This window comes from Equus asinus, chromosome 4, assembly GCF_041296235.1.
Source record: "Equus asinus isolate D_3611 breed Donkey chromosome 4, EquAss-T2T_v2, whole genome shotgun sequence".
Classification (NCBI taxonomy): Eukaryota; Metazoa; Chordata; class Mammalia; order Perissodactyla; family Equidae; genus Equus; species Equus asinus.
The window spans coordinates 132,228,252-132,255,766 of NC_091793.1; the positions used below are offsets into that span (position 1 = coordinate 132,228,252).

The 27,515-nt window shown below is 40.8% G+C and overlaps 1 protein-coding gene across 1 annotated transcript; it reads right to left on the bottom strand.

Moving 5' to 3' along the window:
- Positions 1–3,496: 3,496 nt before the first annotated feature.
- On the bottom strand, positions 3,497–8,126 carry C4H2orf66 (chromosome 4 C2orf66 homolog). Its single transcript, XM_044768126.2, has 2 exons — positions 7,829–8,126; positions 3,497–6,769 (listed from the first exon to the last, which is right to left on the bottom strand). Exons 1-2 carry the CDS (start codon positions 7,946–7,948, stop codon positions 6,569–6,571), a joined length of 321 nt encoding a protein of 106 aa, XP_044624061.2. The 5' UTR covers positions 7,949–8,126; the 3' UTR covers positions 3,497–6,568.
- Between the last annotated feature and the right edge of the window lie 19,389 nt (positions 8,127–27,515).

Sequence of the window (27,515 nt, forward strand, 5' to 3'; positions counted from 1 at the left end):
GCCCGGCCTGCACCGTGGCCGCCGCGCTCGGGTTCCGCCGCCGCGTCTGGCCCCGCTCCGCCCAGGGGCGGAGCCTCGGTGCGCCGGCCTCCGGCTCTGACCTCCTGCTGCAGATTGTTAGGGAGTTGAAAAGAAATGTGCTTTAAAGAAATTGTCTTTAAATAATTTCCCTCAATTCCCCATTAGGGTCCTCACTACCAATCCATTTCCCTTTCTGGATGTTTGTTCTGTAAATTAATTTAATCTTTGCCGTAGTGATTTTCTTCTTAATTTAACCGCTTGCCCGCCCGCGTGCATGCGCCGCGGAAGCCGGAGTCCTCGCCAGGGCTACGCTGTCAATCTCACCTCCCCCAATCAAAGGCACCGTCAGTTTCCCGTCTTCCCCAAATCCTCAAACTCTGCTTTCCTCGGGCTCCTTCTCAGCCTGTAAATAAGTTCATCTGGACTTTATGTTCCGCCTCTAACTCTCACCCTAGTTTTCTTCACAAACTTTTAGAAAGAGTCGAATGCTTGATATGATAATCAAACCCTGTTGCCCGTTTACTGTAGGTCATGTCCTGTCTTATGCATATTACATGCATATCTCAAAATAATCCTTAAAAAAGGATATTGTTGTCGCTAATGCCAAAGTCCAGTATCTAATAAGTAGTAGGACCAGGATTTGAACCCTGGTCTATCCAACTCCAAATCCCATGCTAGGAATTAATGTGATATACCGCCTCGCCTCAGTGGAAGTATTTTTCACCTCCTGCACACTGTTGTGGTGTGTCTTTTACCTTGTGTTCTGTTTCTCTGCTGTTTAGAGACGCTAGCCGTCAACCTCTTGAGAACAGCACTACCTGATAGCACCTTTGCGAACTCTCCTCTGTAGCCTAGCAATCTGTGCTCAAAATACCCTTCTGAATTAAATCGGATGGAATTGAAAGTGCCTCGGGAATGGGCAAGGGAGTCGCGGTATGGGGAATGGCAGCTCCACATGCAAACCAGGTTAGAGATGATTCCTGGGAGCCTACCACGTGGCGGGCGGTGCCTCTTTACTACAAGGCGGATGAGGATAAAAGCAGCAGTGGGATGGGTGGCAGAATGAGGGGCCATCCTGCGAGAGGGGGACTTGGGGTGAGAGAAGAATATCTCACAGCTAGAAGTCATCCCCTTTCTCATGATGAAGGCTCCTCAGGGCCCTACATGGGTATGAAATATGGGGGGCTAGCGTGTGGGTTGGGTCAAGGTAATCCACAGAAATCACTTATAGCAAAACCTTCTCCTGAATTTCTCTGGGCAGTCAGGGAAGGACATCTAAGAGGAAGTCAAGAGGCTCTAGTCCTAACTCTCCCAGGGGAGAAGGAGGGAATCAAAGGGAGGAAAGATGGTCACCTGGTGAGGAGAACGCTCTCCTAGAGCCAGATGGCTTAGACTAGCTTGTTTTATTACTGGCTGCCAGGAATACGGCAATACCTGTTGTAAAGATACAGATTCATGTTGGGGAGAATAGCGAGCAGGGAGCAAGGGGTGGAAGGATAGTCTCTCTGCTATGGAACAGGTCGATGACGTGAAAGTTCATTTACAGGTCAGAATGTAGCAACATATCTTGACGTTGTAATCGTTCTGTTTTTCTTTTCTCCACTTACTTTAAGCGATTTGTCCCCGGGTGAAGCAGAGGCATCTGCGTTACCTTGAGATGAAGTGGGATTGTTATAGCAGCAATGAAAATAGCAAGAAGAAACTTCTCAGGCTTTAAGAATGGTTTTTGAGTACCAAAATGGAAAGTCTGAAGAAAGCAGAACATTGAATTTGTGCCATGACAATAGAATTAAGAGTACATGAGAAGGAGATGACTCCATCCTTCCTCCTTGTCTGTGGGTGTGACCCTTTTGGGGAGACAAATTTTCCATGGGTCTCTCACTTTTCTGCAAAAGCTTGTGAGAGCCTTCCTTCTGAGCTATCTTTTCAAGAATGTCTGCAGAACAAAGAGCCTTGAGAAAGAGAGAAATAGTGTCTCTCTCTGGGCAAAGTTTGGGCATGTTTGCTAGTAGCCTCCTTATAAGAGTGGGGTTTTCCTAAGCTTGGGGTTCCTCAGCTGTGGCCCAAACCTACTTGTGCGCTGCATACACCTGGGCCCACCTCCACGTGGCCCCCATGATACTTGGGGGATAAGGAGAACCATTGAGAATGTAAAACTCATGCTGCCTGCTGTGCCATGAGTGATAAGTCCGCTGCCTCAGACCCAGGAGTCTCAGGTGTCTGCCAGCATCTGTGAAGCTGTAGTGGGCTAGCGTGTCACTTGCAAGTAGGGTAAAACCTCGTATCCTTAACAGTTCTTGACCACCCCAGATCTGGGACAGTGGACAAGAGGCCATGCCTGGGGATGAGGAATTGGGTGCTCATCAAAGAGGATCAGAGTCATTGTTGAGAGGCTGTCAAGGACCTGTGTAGAGAAGTACTGCCGACCCCTTGAGAGTCCAGATCACCTGCAGAACAGTTATTTGCATTGGAGGAAACATTCCACTTCCCCAGTGGGCTTTTAGGGATGTGTGTAGGGAGATCTTGGTCGTCAAAATAATACGGCAGGGGTGGGAAACTCCTAACAGATAGTGTCTGGGGACCAGGCTTGCTAAAGTGTCACACACAGTGAAGACCTGTCCTCCAACTGCCAACAGCATCACTGTGAAGAAACTCTAGTCAGTGCAGAGTGTAGGCCTTCCATCAACAGCCACCTGCCACTTGTGAGGAATTTTCCAGCAGAACGATGCATGCCCCTACCCTGAGACATTGCAAGCTCATAGTTAAATCCTGTGTGGATGCCCTTTCTTTTCAAAGTCCATGAAACTGATAAGTATTCCTCTTGACTCCAGAGCAGGGTGGTAAAAGGGAAAAGGAAAATAAAACACTGTACTTGAGTGGAACAGGACAGTGGTGGGACACTCCCCACCACTCTGCCATTTAGCTGAATAGGCTATGTATCACTTATATCTTTTTTTTTTTTTGAGGAAGATTAGCCCTGAGCTAACATCTGCTGCCACTCCTCCTCTTTTTGCTGAGGAAAGCTGGCCCTGAGCTAACATCCATGACCATCTTCCTCAACTCTGTGAGTGAGATGCCTGCCTCAGTATGGCTTGACAAGCAGTGCGCAGGTCCACACCTGGAATCCAGACTGGTGAACCCTGGGCTGCCGAAGCAGAACATGTGAACTTAACCGCTGCGCCATCAGGCCAGCCCCACTTATATCTTTTAAAAGATAAAATATATATATATATTCTTGACATTAACTAGAAGCAACTTCCATTACTGTGTGAAAATAGCAGAATGGCACACATTTACCTCAATCCAACAAGTACTCATTGAACAAACTAGGCATTGTGCTAGTTGCTGGAGAAATAAAAATGGCTTAGATATGATCTCTGCTCACAAAGACTTCACAACCCTCGAGGGAAATCAGACACATACACAACTAATTACAACAAAACATGTTGAACTAGACACAGGATCTGATCTTGTATAAATATTTTATTGTTGATATTCAGTATCAGTCATCCACAAAAAAGCCACAGAAAACTATTTTGGAATGTACAGATGTGTTATTAAGACACTGATGTTTGCTTCTAGTACAATGTTCCTTTCGCAGGAATCACAGAGAAAACAATGCAGCTCTCCATAAAGACACAGGAACGTGGCTCTTCCAAGTGAGAACATGAGAATCAGAGTAATTTGGCCCGAGCTGGGGTGGAGGTGAGGGTTGGCTGTAAAAGAAGGGAAATCCACCCATTTCCACTCTCCCTTCTTGAGGAGGTTGTGTGTGGGAGAGCCAGAGCTGAGGCGTGGCTAGGATATTTGGTGTAGCACAATGTCCACCTCTGGACATAGTCGCAGAGAACGTCTCCCAGAGACCCTGGCAACTCCTGGAATCTCATGTTTCGTTGCCTTCCATTTTAACTTAATTGCGGATCCTTATCACTTTCCCTTGCTATGAAAATAAGATTGTGAGGTCTTTCAACAGCGTATGTTGACAGTGAGAATGCATCTTTTTTAAGGAAAAAGATAAATATGTTAAACCCAAATCCCTGTTACATATAATAAACTAGAGCAAAAATGAGCAAATGAAAACAGTGATTGATAAAAGGTAATGAACATACAAGACAAGCTTAAAAGGAAACGTAATCTAGAAGCTCTTCATTTCTTTTAAATTTACGGTGTTTTTGTAACTCTTGCAAATATACACAGCGCTCGCCATCAGTATTTATGGTTATAGAACGGAAAAACACCAAACATATGCACGTAAGGCCCATATGTCCCACAGCTCAAGCCATTTATATCGAAATCTGGAAATCAGAATAAAATCATTACAAATTGACAAAAAAATGGAGGGGAAAAAAATCACACAAAAGTTTAGCCATGGCCATGGTTGAATTTTTCTAATGAGATGCTTCATCGGTAGTTTGAAAATAGCCAGACGACTAAAAGAACAAGAAAATGTTATAATGAAATAGAAAATGAAGACTCACAATTAACACAAACACCCAGAGATCAACATATTTCACTGAAAACTCCCTTTGTCTTCACTTTCTAATCAGAGATGTCAGGAAAGGAGAGCTCATAATTATGAAATATTCTCCAAATCAGGAGCTGCGCTTCTTTCACAAAGTTGAATAATTCCCATTAAATTACAATCTCACCCACGGGGTGCTTTCTCTGTTCCCTGCCTGAAACATTCACACTCACATGAAAGCAGGTATTCGATGTTTTCTCTGACACTTTCTATGACTTAGAGATTAGTATCTGCAAATTATAGTTGAAGAAATGAACAGGTAAGCAATTTGTATGCAACACTGTCTCATACTGAAGTAGGTACTGTGGTATTAATAAGTATTCTCTGTTTTAGTGTCTGCTACCGTAGGGCCTAAGTGTGACAAATAGTAAAGGGAACCTTTCATTAACATCCTTTTGTTAATCCTGTTTTATTTTCTCATTGTAGGACAGTTTTCAAGTGCATACGCCACATGGTAAGTTGCATCTTCTTTTTAGAATAACAATCACTATCTTTAAAAAATCATCACGTTTAAAAGAACTAATAATCAAAATCCTTTCACAAGCATAATGAAATGCAACAACGCTATGCTTTCTCACAATTTCATCAGTATGCTTGTGGAAGAATGAGAGTAGATTTTAATTATGATCCATTTCCCTTTATTACTCAGCTGAACAAAAAGCTAATAGATGAGAAGCAAAATGTATTTTCTTGGAATGCACCTTACCTGTTCCTTTTTAAACGGTAGGTGTTTATTTGCTAGGAATACTCAAGTAATAAGAATAATAAAATTCAAATCTTAAACATAAATACATTTCTACTTTTTTCAGTGAGAAAAATGTCATCTTTACTTATATTCTACTTTTTTTCCCCCAGGTGAGGAAGTTCAAGCTCAAATATATGCTTAATACTTTCTCCCCCAAAGAGAACCATTCTTTTAACTTTTACTTTCCATTCAATCCAACTGCACAATCCGACATATTTTTTTATATATGATTTTCCATATAACTTAGCTGCACGACCTGGTCTGAAAAAAGATAGAGGTAATAAAAGTGTGTGGTATTTCATACGACCCACCTATCCCACTACTGGGTATTTATCCAAAGAACTTGAAGTCAACAATTCAAAGAGACTTGTGCACCCCAGTGTTCATTGCTTCAGTATTCACTGTAACCCCAGTGCCCATCGACTGATGAGTGGATAAAGAGGATGTGGTGTATATATACAATGGAATACTACTTAGCCGTAAAAAAACACAACATTGTCCCATTCACAACAACATGGATGGACCTTAAGAGTATTATGTTAAGCAAAATAAGCCGGATAGAGAAAGACAAACACCGTATGATTTCACTCATAAGTAGAAGATAAACTAACACACGGACAAAGAGAACAGTTTAGTGGTTACCAAAGGGGGAGGGGGTTGGGGGGAGGCAACAAGGGGTAAAGGGGCACATTTATATGGTGAATGACAAATAATAATGTACAACTGAAATTTCACAATGTTGTAAACTATTATGACCTCAATAAAAAAAAAAAGTGTGTGGTGTTTCATTATACTTAATAATCCTATTAAGAGTGATAATTCTAGGGGTCAGCCCCGTGGCCAAGCGGTTAAAGTTATGCATGCTCTGCTTTGGCGGCCTGGGGTTGAGCAGTTTGGATCCCAGGCATGGACCTACTCCACTCATCAGCCATGCTGTGGAGGCATCCCACATACAAAATAGAGGAGGGTTGGCACAGATTTTAGCTCAGGGTGAATCTTCTTAACCAAAAAAAAAAAAAAAGACTGATAATTCTAATAATTAACATATCTCTCCCGAGAAAACTGCGCTTAAAAAATCTTAACTGTCATTTCTTTTTAAAACCAGACCATAAAATACCTGAACCAAATCCAAATATTAACAGCGACAAGTATCGTCAGAACTGAGCACTTATTTATATCAGGAAATAAAATCACTTTTCAAATAAATGCTTTCAAAATCTCTTTATGACTTCATGACTGAGTTGTATGTTGGGACAGATCCTGGGAACAAAGAGATAAGTTTACCTGCGCTGAGGAGAAACTTCAGCCTTGAGGTAATCGGGAAAGGAGTTTTTCTGCTCTTCATAATCTGCAAATGCAGAAGCAATAAATTCTGACCGGAAAGAGAGTGGTCTGGGATTCTCATTCACGGAGAAAGTATTTGGAAACCTCACAAGATCAAGACCTCTTCCCTTAAAATATGCCTGAAGGGTTCTGAAAAACTGAATAGAGAAAAAGAATGTTCAATGCCATATATAAATTAAACACCAAAAATGAATGTTTTCCCCCTGAGTTGACTTTAGGGCTAATCTAGGAGGCGGGAGGTGGAAAACTCAGAAACCAACTTCGGCTGCTGCTTCTCCTCCCCTCCATCATCCTCCACCGTGCCTTCTTTCAGCCCCTGCAACCCTTAACACGATAATGTCCCACTGGTGAATCGAGAGAGGAATATCAGCTATTGACAGCACCACAGTCAGAAGGTTCATCGTCCATCTCTGAGTGCCGAAGTCCGAGACTTTAAAAGGAAGTCCACAGTGCTCAGAGCTCGGCGCCTCCTCCCTGACTGACCCGACACAGATCTCGGTCACTGACTTCTGCAAGTTTCTTTTCAGACACGGGGGTTCCGCTTTCCTTAAGGAAGTGAATGTACAAAAGCTGTGCACAGTGCTGTTTGGTCATTTTCATCCTATGTGGTTATGTTTCACGTCATTTTCTTTAGGAAAACTATATTTTGAAATAGTAATGTCAGCATGTTTACTGTATCTGGTGTATTTTTTAAAAGAGAATTTTTACTGATATTCTGAATTCTATTTCCTAGATAACTTTATGTTGAAAATAATGCCTAGTAAATTGATAAGAATGCAGGTCAACTTTCTGTTTTTGCAATTGAGCTTTGCAAGTGTTGGTTATATGAGACTCTCTTTGATTATCAGTTCCACCTAAGCTGTGCAATAAGCAATTCCCTGTTACACTCCTGGTTGTATATGTACTAGAGATCAAGGCTATAAAGTCCATGTGTATATAAGACCATTTACGAATGTAATGTGCTCTGTGTGTATAAGATAATTTCTAAACATCATTTTGTTTCTCCTTACAGAAACAGATGTAAATGGGCCAGAGGAACAATAAGATGCCAATAGGACTAGGCTAGCAAAGCTCTTGTCTGGTCCTGTTGGGGGATCTTCTCAGCGCTTGGTGGCCTCTTCTCCACCGTGTGCTAGCAGAGCGCAGTGAGTAGGAATCCAGCCTGCAGCCCAGCACGTCCCAGTGTATGTCCTTACAAGATCTCGGTTTCTGGGGTTGTTGAGTGACTTCCATTTCTCTTCATTTCTCAGCATCACTCCATGCACAAGCCCAAGCGGCACCAGGGCAACACACAGCAGCAGGCATGCTTTGGGCATGGTGGAATGAAGCTGAGTGAAAGGAAGGATTGGGGAAATGTCAACGGTCACAGAGAGAGAGAGAGAGAGGAGAAGGGAGGGCAAAAGTAGAAAAAAGAAAGTGGAAACACTTTTAAAGGGAGACAAGGAAAAAGAAATAGTACATTGGTTGACCTGAATTTTGCAGCCCTTTTTTCCTAGATTCGTTTGCAAATGAGGCCCCCCTAAATCCAGTTGATTAGCTTAAAGGAGTCCATGATGATGAGCACATTATAGAGTGATAAGCAAAGCAATTAATAATATGACCTAGAAAGCCTGAGTATACCTTTTCATCTTTGAAAATGTGCTTTGTCTCCAAAGTGTAATTCTTAAAAAAAACAAACAAACAAAAAAACTAACCTTAAATTACTCTCAAGTATTAGAGAGCAATCTCAAAAAAAAAAAAAAAAAAAAAAAACCCAAACTGAGAAATGCATTTAACACACACATCTGAGACAGACACACACCACACCAGCGTAAGAAGAGATTCTCTCCCACCCCAAGGCAAAATGAAGATGAAACACACAGAAAGGGCTAATTAAGCTTACCAGGAGTGTGGTTTCAGCCAGCCCTGGTTGGTTACCCTGCCTACAATCTGCAGGGTGTTTCATGGCTACTTATAACCAGTGGATCAGCTGTAGGTGGGAGTCATTTACGTGAGCAGGGGGAGTTCAAAAATAATGATTCCATTTTCATCCACGGCACAAAGACCCTTGAGAATCACTTCTTCAAGCTTCTTCAGGGGTAACAGTGAACAATTTGTCTCGTAAATACAGCGGCCTCTCCTCCAACCACCGAATATTTTACGTAGATTTTATAAAACACACAAGGCACTTTCCCACAGCAAAGTGGCTTTCTCCATTTTCACTCTTAAGAGAAGTGTATACACAGCAGCTGGGAGTATGATGATGATTATCCCATCTAATAGAACACTTTTTTGGAGATACCAGCTTTTCAAACTAACAGCATTTTTTGAACAGGAAATTCTATTGCAAGAGACAAAATTGTTCTTTGTGACCTATGCCTTATATTTCTTCTGAGAATCCCAAGAAGCTTTACAAATTTTAAATAGTGTCATGGTTTATCATAACACACTTTCAAAATAGAGCAACAAGATAGCACATGTTTCATAGAAAAAAGGAAAAATTACTATTCCTACAGCATCCCCTCCCTGAATAAATGCCATCCATAGAAAATGGTAGGGTTGAGAAATTGGACTTGATGAGTTGTGAAGTTGCTTTGGTTCCAACAACTCAGAACAATCTAGACAAGCTCTTTGTAACAAGGCTAGTAATCTGAAGTGGAAATTAGAATATGTGGCTCTGGTCTCAGTCTTGCCATCTTGACCTTGAGCAAGTCACTATGATCTTCATTTGTTCATGCCTTTGTTCATTCATTTCAGAAACTTTTATTGAGTGCCTACTATGTGCCAGGCACTGCACTAGGCTTTGAGGATAAAATGGTAAGAATAATAACTATAGTCCTTGCCCTCAGTGAACTAATGGATTAGTAGGCAAGACAGACATTAACCAAATCATTATACAACAAAATGTATAAACATAAATGATGATAATTTCTATGATGAGACACTGGCTGCTATGAGGCTGCAGAATGGGAGATTTGATTTGGTCTCAGGGGTCAGGGAAGGCTTCTGTGAAGAAGTGACCTTACAACTGGCAGATGCATAGAGTTACCTAGGCAACCTAGGGAGAACGGACAGAGAAGAGTTTTGTGAATGAGATTAGGGAGCTGGCCCCATGGCTGAGTGATTAAGTTTTTATACTCTGCTTTGGTGGTTCAGGGTTCGCCGGTTCAGATCCTAGGTGCAGACCTACACACCACTCATCAAGCCATGCTGTGGAGGCGTCCCACATAGAAGAGCTAGAATGACCTACAACTAGGTACTAGGACTTTGGGGAGGGAAAAAAAAAGAGGAAGATTGACAACAGATTTAGCTGAGGGCCAATCTTCCTAAAAAAAAATTCAAAAAAAAAGTGGATGAGATTGCCTCAGTAAAGATTAGAAAATGAGAAGAAAACGTGGCCTAGGACTTGAGCTTTGAGAAATCTTAACATGGAACAGCCATATACAGGAATCTATACAAAAGAGATCAGGGAGGTGGGGGAAAACCAGGAGAATATGGAAGCAAGAGAAGAAAGTGTTTCAAGAAGGGACAAACTGGGTAAAATGAGGACTGAAAAGGGTTCGTGGAGCATTGGCGCTATTTTGGTAGATGGAGGTGAAAGTCAGATCAGAAGTGAGCGGATGGAGAGGAAAGAGAGAGAGTGAGTACATCCAGCGGTGGAAAGTTTAGCTGTGGAGAGAGAGAGAGAAGCCAGTAACTGGAGGGGAGACGGAGTCAGGGGAAGGTGGAGTAGTCATTGTTTTTAATGGGAGAGGCTTGAGTCTGTTTAAATGTTAGTGGTTAAGAGAGTAAGTGAATACCCTGGGATTTCATTACACTAACTTAAAACTCCAGGACTCTGAAGTTAAAGCACGTGGTAATATGGAAGTATTACACTGTTAATGAGACTACTGCCAAGTCACTCACCAAAAACTCCCCAGACAATGCTCACTCTTACCTTCCCGCTGTCTGGCACTGAGCCCTGGGTGTAGACAGTGCACTTTTTAAGTGGGAAAGACTGAAGACATTAGAATAGATTTTCATAACCATTTGTCTGTGAATAATTTCCAACTTTAGTTCCATTTGTCTAAAAATACAACTCATTTGTTCTCCCTTTTAAGAGCTCCCCATTGAAGAAATATTTATAGTTTCTCAAAGGAGCAGTAGACTGATGGTACCAAGAGTGGGGACTGGAATTGGCCACCCCAAGATATGTCTCTTTGGCATGAGGATTATTGGGCTGATTGCTTTTGATAAACTGGGACAGGGAAGGAGGCTCTGAGGAGTGGAACTTGCTTGCCCTTTGTTAGGAGACATTTACATTGTAAAGGAAATCTCCATCTGTAAAGATATCCCCCTCTGTACCAGGAAGAAGAAAGGGGATGACCTTCTCTCTAGAAACTCTTAATCAATACCAAAGGCAAGGACTTAAATCTGCATTTGTTTATTGTGCTAGTCTGGTAACCTCCTGTAACTGACTTCCCTCCCCCTCCCAACGTTGGCATTTCTTAAGGATTAAGATCTTTCCTTAGGCTAGCAACTGATTGCTGTGCTCACCTGTGACCGCCCAGCTCCAGACTATAGACTTGCCTCCTGCTACGCCCACCGAGATAGCAGACCATTACCTGCTGTGTCCATCAAGCACTGTGCCGACAGGGCAATCTTGTGACTATTGTGGGAGGGACATTTCAATCACATGTGAAACACCCTGTTTGGGGGTATAAAACCACTATGTGCACCTCACTTCTTCGGTGCCCTTTCTTCCTTCGGGAAGAAAGGCCCCGGACCATGGTTCCTCATAAAGCTTTGTTTAATTTTCTCTTGCTATTCTGTCTCATGTGAATTTAGTTTGTTCTCCGGCCAGATGAACCCCCATTTGGAAAGAGGAAATGTCTTCCTCCCCTACACATGCTCCACTTGGTGGCCTGGGGCTCGCCCGCCAGTTTGGATCCCCCGTGCAGACCTACACACTGCTCATCAAGCCATGCTGTGGCGGGCATCAGGCATATAAAATAGAGGAAGATGGGTGCAGATGTTAGCTCAGGGCCAATTTTCCTCAGCAAAAGGAGGATTGGTGGTGATGTTAGTTCAGGGCTAATCTTCCTCAAGAAGAATAAAAAACACCAACCCAGGACAGTTCAGCTTCCCAAACCATTAATTTCTGGTCTAAATTATCCCAATTGGCCTGTCCATTAAATAGAGCATTTGTCAAAGTAGCAGTTAGATATTCTAGGCAAAAATGCTCTTCCACATCCAGAGGCATCTGAATGAGGGCTCTATTGGCATCTCTCCATTAGAAACTGAGAGGAAAATAGCATACTCAGCACAGGGCTACACACATAAAGGAAATCCAATAAGTATCTGTTGACTGAATTACACCTGAATGAGATTTTAAATTCAAATGTAATGGTAAAGCTGAGGAAAGGGCACTAAATGAAGAGGACAGTGTGGGAGGCAGAGAGAAAGGTTAAAACTCTCTCTGTTGGACTATATAACTTTTCAAATCCTTCCTGGAGATTAGGAAAATCTTCCAATCCTTCCTCTTATTAGGAAAAAAAAGACAGAGCTGATATAGCTATCAGCTGTACTGTGAACAGAAGGAGAATTTAACCTCCTTTTTCTCCCCCTGGTCTGAGTAAGGGAAGGGAAATTGTTTAGAGACCGCTTCCTCAGCGATAACGGAAGCTTGCTGCTGTGACTCAGAGGGTAAGCCGGGCAGCTTTCTGCTCGTAGGGGTCAGAACTGCTTCTTGTGGCCGTGGGCAGATTTCAGTTTGAAAGCAGACTAAAGAGAAGAGGCGAGAAAGGAGCTACTCCTCCTGCCATGCACAGAACAGAAGCAAACAGCTGTGGTCAGGGGACCCCCAGTGACCACGATGGATGGGAGAGGAGAGGCTCACCCCTCATATCCTCGGGCCACCTCAAGCTTCCGCATCCTCTGGGACCCTGGGGAGGTGAGGGAAGGCTTAGAAACCACTGAAATTGGATCTCCTCCCAACCCTCCTATTCAGATAGGAGCTTAGAGTCAGACAAAGTCGGTTTAAAAAAACCCATGACATTCTTGAGCACCTCCATGCTGTGGTTAACCATTCGTCCCTTTTGGCAGTATCAATATGATACTGACCCTGATATCAGTTTCCCTACATTAAACTCAGCATGTATGGGGTTAAAACCAAAACACTCATTCCCTGCTTACTCTCTGGCTTCCTGGCTCCAGAATCCACTATCCTCCATGGAGACAGACACCACCAAGGACAAGCACCTGGATTCATTATCTCCTCCCCACAAAGAGATCCAGGCTGCTGGAAAAGCTGCTGACCAGCAGGGCCATATGCTCCCCCTCCCCTACCTAAAACCCCAAATAAAAACCCTTCCTTTTAGCTTTTCTGGGAGTTTTGGATTTCAGCGTTAGCTGCCCTCTCTCCTTGCTCAGCGCCGTGCAATAATAAAATTCCTACTTTCTTCCACTACACTCGGTGTCAGAGATTGGCTTGCTGTGCAACAGGTGAGCAAACTCACTTCAGGTTCGATATCAAATACAGTGTAAGTACCTCTGACCAACTCTGTATGGAGTTGACCCTCAGAATTCTCTAGTCATTTACTAGGGAGAAATCTGTTTTATTCTTTGCTGTCTTCTGTTTTGTTTTAAAAATGTTAAAGGGGTATATTAAAGAGGAAAAAAAAAGATCTTCCTCTGTTTAAAATATGTTACAGCTGTTTGTACCTCTTCAGGCCAGGGGGTAAGCAAGTTCTAGTTCTAGAAGTCTGGGCCCATAAAGGAAGGAGAACAAGGGCAAAGTGGGGTGGCCATCCTTCCTTGAGAGCGTTTGCTCTCAAGCCCAGCCTGGCCTCACGGCCTCTGCTCTCACCAGGTCTTCGTTATCATCCACTGGGGCTTCAGCACCAGCCTCTCTTTCTCACTTGGTCCCTCCTCTGCTCCATGTTCACCACCAGCTTTCGAGAAAGGCAAATGCCGTAATTTGGGCAAGTCAGAAAGGGACAGCCAACACATATCTTTCAATCCTGCCCTAAATTCAAGCTATTTTTCCTGCAGCTAAGATGAAGGAGTAGAGGCAAAAAAAAGGTAAAAATCATGACAATCACACTTGATGTGAAGCCAGATTGGAGAAATAGAGCAAGAAAGTGGACATCTCGATTCACATGGTGACTGAGATAGAAACTGCTCTCTCAGCCTGGATTTGAGAACCAGGTTCCCAATCCCCTGTCATCTCAGGCCGTGTTGGTACCTCCAAAGTCATAATACAGGAGTAAAGGCATTTTCCTAAGCTATAGAAGGCTAAATCATTTCTTGGGGCTTTGCAAACAGCTTTTCAGCAGGCAGTCTGTTTTTGTAAAGAAGGTGTAAAGGCCCTCCATATGACCCAATCCTACCGTCCCAGCCTTTTAACTTCTCCAGGGAACACCACCCACACTTACACCTCTGTGCCTCTGAACTTGCTGTTGCCTCTGCCTGGAATGCCTTCTCCAACCCTTGGGTGACATCAGAACTTCTCCGTGTCCTTCAAGGCTCGCTTCAAATGTCACTTCTGAGAAAAAGAAACCACTTAGTCTCTTCAACAGCTTTTACCTTGTTGATTTAGGATGACTATATTTGCTTCCACATGTCTCATCGCTTACAAGGTGAGCTCCTTGAAGTAGGCACCATGCCTTTTTTTTATCATGGATTCTTCAGAGCTTGGCATAATGCTTGGCAGAGGGTAGGCAAGCAGATCACAAATGTTTATGGAATTATGAATTCTTTAGGTAAAATTTGAGCTTAGATTTTTATAATGTTCTTTTGAAATTTGAATCTTGTTACATTTCTATTTTGTATTGTTCTTCTAAAGATCTACCTACTGTCTTATTTAATAAAGAGGAAATAGAGAACTCTAGGTGGCCAATAAATATGTGTTGATTTCATTCAAATAGTCAATGGATCAGTAAAGTGTAAATTAATATTCAATCTAGCTGTTGCACACAAACCAATAGAGATTGGGGGAGTGTGGCACTGTTATAAGCACACAGGCCTTTCTATTTAAATTGTTCTGGAGTTGAGGCCACAAGCCAAGGAATGCGGGCAGCCACGGGAAGCTGGAACAGAAAGGAACAGATTCTTTCCTGCAGTCGCCAGAGGGAGTGCAGCCCTGCCCACACGTTGGTTTTGGCTCACCGATACTGATTTCAAACTCCTGGCCTCCAGTGCTGTGAGACAATAGATTTCCGTCTTAAGGCACCCACTTCTTAGTAATTTGTTATAGTGGCCACAGAAAACTAATACAGGGAATGTCAAGATGGTAGGCCAGTCATGAAGGAGGAAGACCCGTAGCTCATCACAACTGCTTCGGCTTCTACTGAATCCATGGCACCATGGACAGACCCAGAAGCTGGATCTAAACTCTTCCTCCCCCTTGAGAAAGGTGGAGCTTCTTCTGTCATCCAGTTCACAACACAAAATGGACTTGGATTGAAATGTCTACTATAAACCTGAATTTTATGTGAGTAAAACTTTACTTTAAAATTTTTTTGATACAAAAGGGATAAGAAAAGGTTGTATCTTAGACTGTTAAATTAGATAAGACCCCATCCATGAGTCATACAATTTTGTAATGAACCACACATTTTAGTCTTTTAACAAAATTATTGAAGTATCTGAAAAAAAATCATTCTTAAAATATTACCCAAATTTCCAGGCACATATTTTGTCTGACAAAAGGGAGGAGTTTCAGAGAAGGGGAAAACTGAGGGCAATTCAGATGTGCATTTCTTTGGATATTTTTGGGTATAATGGCAAATGATTCTCTTTCTTAGTGCTATTCATCAGTTTGAGCTGTGAAATAGAGCCAGCGAGCTTTTGTGCTAAAAAAACAAAAAACAATAAACCCTCTCTCAAAAAACAAAACCAAAAACAGCTCCCACAAAATTGACTATTAGTTCTTAGTATTCTGGGAGCTCCTTAGTACTCCAGGTGCATAAAATGCTATCCAATTATTTTAAACAAAGTAGAATAAATAGCAGACTTTGACTCTTTCCCTTCAAAAGTGCATTCTGTAAGTCTGGCCCTGGAAAAATCCCCAGGAAATCTCAGGAGCAGAAATGATTTCATCTTAATCCTCCAAAATAACCCCAAGTGGCAGTGGGGACATTCTAGGATTCTGATAAAAATTTACCTGCTGACTTCCATTTTTAAAAATTCCACTTCTAAACATTCTGTTACTTGAAGTTTTATGATTGATTTGGAGAAGTATTACACATATGCCGAAAACAAATCCTTTGTCAGAAATCCATTTCTCTGTCTGTGGTTTGCCTGTATATTTTCTTAAAGATGTCTTTTGATGAGAAGTCTTCAATTGTGATGAAGCATAATTAAGCAGTTTTTAAATCGTTGTTATTTTCTTTATTCTAAGTACCGTTGCTTACCATCATGTCACAAAGTAGTCTCCTATTTTTCTTCTAGCAGCTTTATACTTTAGTTTTTACATTTAGACTTATGATTCATCTCAAATTAGTTTTGTGCTTCATGCGAGGAAGGGGCCAGGTTTATATCCCTCCCCCCCATATGAGTAACCAGTTATTCCAGCATTATATGCTGAAAAAACTTTTCTTTCTCCATTGGAGTGTTTTGGCACCTTTGTCGAAAATCAATTGACCCATAAACGTGTGGGTCTATTTTTGAACTCTGTTCTGTTCCACTGATGTGTGTATCTGCCCTTTCGCCAAACTATACTGCCTTGACTACTGTCGCTTTATAGTAAGTCTTGAAATCAAGTCATGTGATTCTTTTTCAAAATTGTTGTGACTATTCAAAATTGTTTGCTTTTCCATATAAATTTTAGAATCAGCTTATAGATATTTAGAAAAATCACCTGCTGGGATTTTGATTGAGATCACATTCAATTTACATATCATTTTGGTGAAAAATGGCATCCTAAAAATAGTGAGTCTTATAATCAATAAATATTATATCTCTTTTTATCTTAGGGCTTTAAATTTTTCTCTAAGCAACATTTTGTAGTTTCTGGTGTAGAGATCATATAGATATTTTAATTTGTTCGTAAGTGTCTTATTTGTGTGATAAGTGGCATTTCATAAAAATCATTTTATAATTGTTTGATGCTTATATATAGAAAATATTTTTTGTTATTGACCTTGTAGTCTGTGACCTTGCTATATTCAGTTGCTAGTCCTAGTAGTTGATTTGTCATTCCTGAGGCCTTTTTATATATTGCTGGATTTGATTTGCTAGTATTTTGATAAGGACTTTCAGACCTACGACAACAAGGGATACTGGTCAGTAACTTTCTGTTGTTGTAATGTCTTTGTCATGCTTTGGTAGCAGGCTACACTTGTCTCATAAAATGATTTGAGAAGTGGTCCCGCCTCTTTTATTTTCAGAAAGAGTTGTACAACACTTGATGTTTTGACGCTATGATTCAATAGAATTTACCATTGAAATAATCTGGGCCTGGGGTTTTCTTTGTGGGAAATTTTTATCTTTTTAGTCAGGTTTATTAATATGTAACTTACTAGTAAACCATTCCATGAATTTTAACAAATGTATATAGTTATGTAACCACCACCACAATCAAGATTTAAAACATTTCCATCACCCCTCCCCTAAAATTCCCTCCAGCCCCTTTGGAGTCAATCCCCCTGTAACCACTCGTCTGTTTTCTGTTTCTACAGCTTTTCCTTTTCCTGACTGTCATGAAGCAGAAGCATCCAGTATGGCACCTTTCACTTAGCAGAATGCTTTTGAGATTCATTGGTATTATTTCATGTATCAGCTATTCACTCCTTTGTTTGCAAAGTAATATTCCGTTTTATGGATGGGCCACAATTTTTCTTTCTATGCACAAGTTGACAGACATTTGGGTTGCTTCCAGTTTTGGGAAATTGCTAATAAAGCTGCTATGAATATCTGCATACTGGTCTTTGTGTGGACATAGGTGTTCATTTCTTTTGAATAAACATATGGGAGTGGTATTGCTCGTTCATATAGTAAATTATATTTAACTTCATAAGAAATTGCCAAACTGTTTTCCAAAGTGACATACCATTTTGCATTCCCATCAGCAATGTATGAGAACTCTAGTGGTTTCAAATCTTCACTAGCACTTGGTATTGCCTGTTTTTGAAAATTTTTATTTTAGGTATTGTGGCTATAATATGCAATTTTTTTTTTTTTTGAGGAAGATTAGCCCTGAGATAACATCTGTGCAAGTCTTCCTCTATTTTGGATGTGGGATGCCACCACAGCATGGCTGATGAGTGGTGTATGTCCGTGCCTGGGATCTGAACCTGCAAACCCCAGGCTGCCAAAGAGGAGCACTGAACTTAACCACTATGCCACTGGGTGGGCCCATAATTTGCATTTCTCTAATGACCATGTTGACTATCTTTTCATGTACTTATTTTGCCATCCATGTGTCTTCTCTGATGAGGTGTCTGTTTAAGTATTTTGCCCTTTTAAATTGGGTTGTTTGTTTTCTTACTGAGTTTTGAGAGTTCTTTATATATTTTGGTTACAGTTTCCCTATCAGGTATGTGTTGGCTTTCTTCCAGCTGTGAAATGTATTTTCACTTTCTTAATACTATCTTTTGTTTTATTTTTGATGAAGCCTAATTCATTAATTTTTTCTTTTATGGTTTGGGCTTTTAAAATATTAAAAAATTTCTATTTTAATTTCTCCATTGACATTTTAGCTGTACCTCTTTGTATTATTATTTTAGCCATTGCTTTAGGGATTATAATATGTAATTTTATACATATGGATAACCACATGTAACAATCCTTTGGAATTAGCTAGGGTTAACTGAAAAAAAAAAAGCTTTTTTCAGTTATTTCTGAAAGTTTTTCTAAATGTATTAATCTACTTAATATATGTAATAATCGGACCATAATTAAGATTTCTTTCTCATGTAAAACTCCAACATATACAATAGTAAAGAGAACAGAATAATGCAAGTTCATGTACTTATCACTCAGCTTCAACAATTACCAACACATAGGCAATTTTGTTATGGACAAAATTGTCATTTGTTAAATCAGGATTTTAAAGAATTTGAGGTCATTGTTATTATTATTTATTCGAAAAAATGCTTAACAAATTTCTGCTACATAAAATATTCATTGCTGGGGCCGGCCCTGTGGCTGAGTGGTTAAGTTCGCTTCGGTGGCCCAGGGTTTTGCCGGTTTGGATCCTGGGAGCAGACATGACACCGCTCATCAGGCCATGCTGAGGTGACGTCCCACATGTCACAACTAGAAGGACCCACAACTAGAATATACAACTGTGTACCGAGGGGCTTTGGGGAGAAGAAAAAGAAGAAAAAAAGGATTGGCAATAGATGTTAGCTCAGGGCCAATCTTAAAAAAAAAAAAAAAAAAATCACTGCTAAGTGTGGGAATACAAAGAGGTATATGGAAAGGGACATGATCCCTGCCTGCTAGGAGCAGACAACCTCTCTGGAGAAACAGCACGGTGTGGTGGAAAGACCTTCAGAACCAAACTCAACCATGTTCAAAACTGGGCTCTGTCATTCCTTCGGGCAAATATTATTTAATCTCTCTGCACCTCAATTTCCTCATCTGCGAGGTAATCCTACTTTACGCTGTCATTGCAAGAATTAGAAATGACACCTATAAAGGGCCTAGCACAGCACCTGCCACGTAGATGCTAAATAAATGTCCCTCTTATTAAGAACTGCATGTAAAGTGCATATAAGACCTAATGTCATGACTCCATAGGGTGCGGAACTATGACAGTAAGAGCTAGAAGTAGGGACAAAGATCAATCCTGACTGTGGCAACTGGTAGGTTTTTATGGAGAAAATTTTGACAACAGAGATGTGGGTGGAAGAAGTTCTTGAGCAAAGGCAGAGAAGCAGTAAAAGGGAGGAGGCACTCAAAGGAGACGCAGTAGCCCAGTTTGCTTGTGGGGCAGACTCTGCTCATTGCTTCCCCTTATCCCTTTTGCTATGGACTGAATTGTGTCCCCCCAAATTCCTGTGTTGAATAGGAATCAGCTGGCCATCAATCAGCTGGCACATTGACCTTGGACTTCCCAGCCTCCAGAACTGTGAAAAATACATCTCTGTTATTCAAGCCGCCACTCAGGCTGTGGCATTGCGCAACAGCAGCCGACTCGGACTAACACGCCTTTCTTCTTAGTCATTGTTTCGGGTAGCAACACACTTAGCTTAAAAACTTGCTTCTGCAGCCTCTCTTGCATTTCTTAGTGGCCGTGAGATACTATTCTGGCCCGTGAGCTGTGGATGGAAGTCCCTGAGGCTGGGAAAGGGAGAAGAGACGGGAAATCCTTTCTGAATAAAAGGCAGAGCTCCTTTACTTCCTTCCCTCTCCCTCCTGGAATGCACATACGATGCAGCCACCATTGTATTAGGAAAGCCACACGTTAAGGATGGAGAACTAGCGGGACAGAAGGAGCTGTGGTTCTTGGTAATGTCATCAAGTCTTATTCTGGAGTTGCTACCTGAAGATTTGATTGTTTACGCAACTGTTTGTCAGGTTTCCTGTTTCTTGCAAACCAATCTTAACTGAAACAGCCTGTGTCGGGAACTGTGTGGTTGGTCCATTATTCATTTAATCCTCACCCCGGGTTTGTAAGATAATATTACTAGCCATGATTTATGGATGAGGATACAGTCTCAGAGGGGTTAAATGTATTGCCCTTGAATCAGAGATACTTAGATATGGAACCGAGGGAGCAACTCTGTCTAATCTGGTGAATCACCCACCAATATAACACTGAAGTCATAGAGTTGGATGAAACCTCTGAAGGAAAATAGAGAAAGAGTACCATGGAAACTGCAGGCTGGTCATTGAAAATATTGTTTTCAAGGCAAGAGGAAAAACTAGTATGGTCAGAAAAGATTTTGACAGAGATTAGGAAGGAACTAATATTGATTATGACATATTGCAGGTCTTCAGTGGAAGAACTCCATTTCTTAGACAATCTGGTTTGCATTCTACTATGGGCAAATTGCTTAATTTCTCTGAGACTACTTCCTTTCTTGCACTGTGGGGATAACAACCCCCCCTTTGAGGTTTTTATGGAGAATGAAATGAGGAGCTGAATGTGAATATGTCTGGCATGGATTCTAGAACAACAGGTAACCAATGAATGTCTGCTAAAAGGATACAGTATAGGTGACAAGGCAGTCCGTACAATCCCCACAGTACGGTCTGGAGTGTTTTTATTAAAAGAAACGGCTTACACTTTTTAATTTTCCCATGATTTGTTTCTTTTCCTTTGAAGTTGAATTACAGCATGTATTTCTGATTAAGGATTCCAGTTAGCTGCATTTTGGCACCTAAAAATCTTACTGCATTATAGTCTCACCAGAACAATGAAATCTTTTTTAAAAAAAGTTAAAACTGTAAGGTATTGTAACAAGATGAAGAAAGAACAAAATGGAGATTCAGAAAATCCATTCTCTACTCCCTCCCTTGTAGTTATGCTACCTAACATCCTGGGGATAATGAAAATGAAGATCGACTGTTGGCTAGCAGCATTGTGAGAAATTTTAGTTGGGTTCATATCCTCCACATCATGGGAGTCAGGCAAGGTTCTGGGTCAAATCTTAACAGAAAAAGGCTTGTCTACCACATTCAATTAGTTGCTAAGCCCTAAAGAGTCCAGCACTTTAGGGTCACCCTTATGTAGGTTACTCCTTTCTGGCTCCCACCCTAGTTTGTTTTTTTGTTTGTTTTTTTTTTTTTGGTAAGGAAGATTGTCCCTGAGCTAACATTTGTGCCAGTCTTCCTCTATTTTGTATGTGGGTCACTGCCACAAGCATGGCTGATGAGTGGTGTAGGTCCATGCCCAGGATCGGAACCCACAAGCCCAGGCCACCAAGTGGAGCACGGGAACTTAACCACTACGCCACTGGGTTGGCCCCTCCCAACTTAATTTTTAAAAAAAATTTATTAAACAAACATTACCATTTATTAATTTCCAAGCCCCATCATCCATGCAATGGTATTCCAGTGCTTTTTTAAGAAAACAAATTTTGGGTGTACATCATTATATTTTGATTCCTGTGTAGATTACATCATGTTCACCCCCCAAAGACTAATGACAATCCATCACCACACACATGTGCCTAATCACCCCCTTCACGCTCCCCTGTCTCCCCTTCCCCTCTGGTAACCACCAATCCAATCTTTGTCTCTATATGTTTGTTTGTTGTTGTTTTTATTTTCTATTTACGAGTGTGATCATATGGTATTTGACTTTCTCCCTCTGACTTATTTCACTTAGCATAATAGCCTTGGGGTCCATCCATGTTGTCACAAATGGCTGGATTTCATCTTTTTTTTTATAGCTGAGTAGCATTCCATTATGTATATATACCACATCTTCTTTATCCATTCATCCCTTGATGGGCACTTGGTTGCTTCCAAGTCTTGGCTACTGTGAATAATGCTGCAGTGAATGTAGGGGTGCACATATCTTTACCCATTCAAGTTTTCACGTTCTTTGGATAAATACCCAGCAGTGGAATAGCTGGATCATATGGTAGTTCTACTCTTTATTTTTTGAGGAATCTCCATACTGTTTTCCACAGTGGCTGCACCAGTTTGCACTCCCACCGGCAGTATATGAGGGTTCCCTTTTCTTCACATCCTCCACAATGCTTGTTATTTCCTGTCTTGTTAATTATAGCCATTCTGAGAGGAGTGAGATGATATCTCATTGTAGTTTTGATTTGCATTTCCCTGATAATTAGTAATGTTGAACTTCTTTCATGTGCCTGTTGGCCATCTATATACCTTCTATGGAGAAATGCCTGTTCAGATCTTTTGTCCATTTTTTTAATGGGGTTGTTTGTTTTTTGTTGTTGAGATGTATGAGTTCTTTATATATTTTGGATATTAACCCTTATCAGATATATGGTTTGCAAATATCTTCTCCCAATTGTTAGGTTGTCTTTTCATTTTGTTGATGGTTCCCTTTGCTGTGGAGAAGCTTTTTAGTTTGCTGTAATCCCATCTGTCTTTTATTGTTCCCCTTGCCCAGTCAGACATGGTACTTGAAAAGATGCTGCTATGACCAATGTCAAAAAGCATACTGCCTATGTTTTCTTCTAGAAGTTTCATGGTTTCAGGTCTTACATTCAAGTATTTAATCCATTTTGAGTTAATTTTTGTGTACGGTGTAAGACAATGGTCTATTACATTCTTTTGCATGTGGCTGTCCAGTTTTCCCAACACCATTTATTGAAGAGACTCTTCTTTCTCCATTGTATGCTCTTGGCTCCCTTGTCAAAAATTAGCTGTCCATATATGTGCAGGTTTATTTCTGGGCTCTCAGTTCTGTTCCATTGATCTGTGTGTCTGTTTTTGTGCCAGTACCATGCTGTTTTGGTTACTGTAGCTTTGTAGCATATTTTGAAATTAGAGAGTGTGATACCTCCAGCTTTGTTCTTTTTTCGCAGGATTCCTTTGGCTATTCAGGGTCTTTTGTTGTTCCATATACATTTTAGGATTCTTTGCTCTATTTCTGTGAAAAATGTCATTGGAACTTTGATAGCGATTGCATTGAACCTGCAGATTGCTTTAGGAAGTATGGACGTTTTAACTATGTTAATTCTTCCAGTATAAGAGCATGGAATATCTTTCCACTTCTTTGTGTCTTCTTCAATTTCTTTCAACAATGGTTTATAGTTTCCAGTGTACAGATCTTTCACCTCTTTGGTTAAATTTATTCCTAGGTATTTTATTCTTTTTGTTGCAATTGTAAATAGGATTGTATTCTTAATTTCTCTTTCTGCAAATTTGTTGCTAGCGTATAGAAACCCAACTGAGTTTTCTATGTTGATTCTGTATCCTGTAACTTTACTGTATTCATTTATTATTTCTAAAGTTTTTTGGTAGATTCTTTAGGGTTTTCTATAAAGAAAATCATGTCATCTGCAAATAGTGACAGTTTCATGTCTTCTTTTCCATTTGGATCCCTTTTATTTCCTTTTCTTGTCTGTCCCACCCTAGTTTTGATCATTACTAGTATTCCAAATTTTACAGCAGCCTTATAAATGATCTCCCTCTCCTTGTCTCCCCACTTCCTTTCTATTCTGCTTATTATAGTCCCATTAATCTTTTTTTAAACACAAAGATTTTACTAACTTCAGTTTTAGAAGAACTCCCCAATGCAGGCTCCACGGGTTTCACGTCTGCCTATTTTACCCAATAGATCACAACCGAAGGATTATAAATCATGACATTGAAACCGCCCTACTCAATTCATTTGGTAATTAAATGTATTTAGCAGCAATAACACGAGAGAGAGGTATTATTTCTGTACCCCATGAAGACTATCAGGGAAACAATGCTCCATGAATATTTTCATGTTTCTGTCTAGTTCGGCGTCCTGAGCACAGGAAATCGGCATGTTACAATGTCTCCTTTTCCCAGAAACATTTGCTCTTCATGCTCTTCTTCCCCTTGCCTCCTATTTGGTGGAGCCACATGTTTACATTTTCGGGGGGGATGAAACCTGGAACCACCTGTATACATTCTAAAGCACTGTAAAACATTTGGGAGCAAAGCCTTTTTTTTCTCTCCCAGGAGGGGACGAGGGCAGTGTGTACCTTATATAAACTCCCAAATTCATAATTTTGGGGTTCCTCTCCTGTGGTGCAAAACAGAACAGAAAACCCCTTTTGCACATGCTGGGTTCACGTGGCTCTCCTCACAAGGCCCTCAAGGGGGAAGAAGGGGCAAGGGGAACTGATGTGCTTACTGCTTTAGGTAATAATAGTCCGTTTCTGATCCAGAAACTTTTTTGCTTTCAGAATATAAATATAGATGCTAAAAACCTATCAAAGACAACCTCAAAGGGTTACAAAATATATCCTAAACTAAGTTTCTCCAAAGAAGGTTGTGCACATCCTAAGTGGTGTGCAAGACAACATATTGGGATGTTGGAGGAAAACATAACTCATTCTCATGTTTCTAATCTAACGAATTAATGTGCTAGCATTTTGCAGATGGACTGACCCCACTCAGCCTTTATCATAGCTGATCACACAGAGGGTGTGGGGTCTGCTCTGAGAGGAATGGGAATTCTCCAGCACGGAGGAGGATGATGGGGCACCTCCCGCTCTGTTCGTTCATGTGCTCACTTTAAGCAGACTGTGACATTGCAGTATATGTAAGCCAGTTAAAGGAGTCATGGATTATCTTACTAAGATTTATCATATTATCTAACTTTAACTAATATAACTATCACAAAACAAATAAACAGCTTGAAAATACTCCTCACAAGACACTACTCCTTACAACAAAAAGTTGAAGGCGGTATCAGTAATGCAAGTGCAAACCAACAAAATATCAGTACTGACACTTCTACTCTTGTCAGGCTCACTAGGAATTAGAAACAATAATTTTATCAGATCTGACAAGAACTTACTCCTCTCTATTAAAAATTATCAAGATTATTTGAAAAATCAATTTATATTCACTTTTGCCCTAAACATATTTTCTGCCTTGAGATATCAGCTACTGATATTATGAAGATATCATAATTAGTAAGACATTTACAAATATATCATTTCTCTCTACATTTTCTATGTGCATATTAGTAAACTAGTAGTTGGTGGTCTAGTGATTAAGATTTGGCAATCTCACGGCTGCAACCCGGGTTCATTTCCAAGTCAGGGAACGACATCACCCATTTGTTGGTTGTCATACTATGGTGGCTGTGTGTTGCTGTTGATGCTGCAAGCTACGTCACTGGTATTTCAGATACCAGCAGGGTCACCCATGGTGGACAGGTTTTAGCGGAGCTTCCAGACTATGACAGACTAGGAAGAAGGACCTGTCCACCCACTGCTGAAAACGTTGGCCAAGAAAACCCTGTGAATAGTGGGGAGTATTGTCTAATGGAGCACTGGAAGGCGAGAGGATGGCGCAGAAAGACCAGGAGGGTTCCGCTCCGCTGTACACAGGGTCACTAGAGTTGGAATTTACTTGAGGGCGTTAATAACAAAAATAGTAGTAGCATGCTTAGGGGGAAGTTTCAAACTTTTTTTAATGATCAGGGTGTGCAATCAAAAAGGTTTGGAGATCACTGTCCAAAACAATCACATTTCCTTTTACAGTACTCTGTGGATCTGTAATTTATAAACATAACTAAATGTTTGATCAATTCTTTTTTTTTTTTAAGATTTTATTTTTTTCCTTTTTCTCCCCAAAGCCCCCGGGTACATAGTTGTATATTCTTGGTTGTGGGTCCTTCTAGTTGTGGCATGTGGGATGCTGCCTCAGCGTGGTTTGATGAGCAGTGCCATGTTCGCGCCCAGGATTCGAACCAACGAAACACTGGGCTGCCTGTAGCGGAGCATGTGAACTTAACCACTCAGCCATGGGGCCAGCCCCTAACCAATTCTACTTGAAAACTAGTTACAACAAAGATTTTTAAATTCAGTGAATGTTACACAGTCCTAGTTTAAAATGCAACTATATTGCATACTTTTGTTTCTTTTTTTCCCCCAAAGATTGTTACCTGTGCTAACAACTGTTGCCAATCTTTTTTTTTTCTTCTGCTGTTTCTCCCCAAATCCCCCCAGTTCATAGTTGTATATTTTGGTTGCGAGTCCTTCTAGTTGTGGCATGTGGGATGCTGCCCCAGCCTGGCCTGATGAGCGGTACCACGTCCATGCCCAGGATCCGAAACAGCGAAACCCTGGGCTGCCAAAGCAGAGCGTGTGAACTTAACCACTTGGCCACGGGGCCAGCCCCCACTTTGCTTTCCTAAAAATGGTAAACCAAGTTCTTTTCTTAAATAAATTCCTTTTTTTTCCCCTCCCCAAAGCCCCAGTACATGGTTGTATATGCCAGTTGTAAGTCATTCTATTTCTTCCATGTGAGCCACTGCTACAGTATGGCAACTGACAGACGAGTGGTACAGGTCCACACCTGGGAAGCAAACCCAGGCTGCTGAAGTGGTGAGCAGGCTGAACTTTAACCACTAGGCTGTCAGGGCTGGGTCACTAAATTCCTTTTTCCTCCAGTAGGTCAAAACCTTTATACAGAAAGAAGTCAACTCTGTCCTCTCCTCTCCATCCCAATCCTATATCACCTTCTTAGGGCAACACTCTCTGTAATGCCTGCAGAATAAAATGCAAGCCACAGAACAAAAAGAGAGAGTGAATCATAAAGTTGCCTCTTTAAATAACTTCTAGCTAAATCTTTGCAGTTCCAGAGTGAAGAGGCCTTTATTGCTTCAGCTGAACTTTATACACAAAACTCTAGATCATTCTAGCTGTTTTTCTCTACCTTTTCTAGTTCTTTCTGGATCAGAAAGGCACAAATACGAAAGGTAAAAAGTATGGTGATGGAGTCTTTTTTGCTGAGCACATGTTGACATGCACACGCCCTACACAACTATTTGATACTAAAGGCTCAGCTGATTGACACATAGATTATTCAACTGAGCACAGAGATCTGCAGAACCTTAAGCTTTCATTTACATGGTATATACGATCTAAGCACACCTACAAAGTCTATGAAACTTCATCCTTTCTCCAAACGTATTCAAGAGAAAAGCAAATCACTAGAAGCATGTTTAAAAGTTGAATCTGATTTTATATAATTTTGCTTGAGTTAGAGTCATTATTCGTGACCCATAACCAATGTGAAATTGTATCTACTTATTAAGTAAAGTGTTTCCATTCACTAGATAAGGCCAACTAGTCTTCTCTTCTTTAATTTTCAGGCCACTAGTCTTCTCTTCTTTAATTTAATCCAAGTTCTGACCATTAAATGCAAACAAGAAAGAACAAAACCATCTCTAAAGTAATCAAAATCACACACACACACACACACACACACACACGCACGCACGCAAAATAACCCAGAGATAGAAGACTGTTTTCTTATAGGGGCTGTATAAAATTCAAA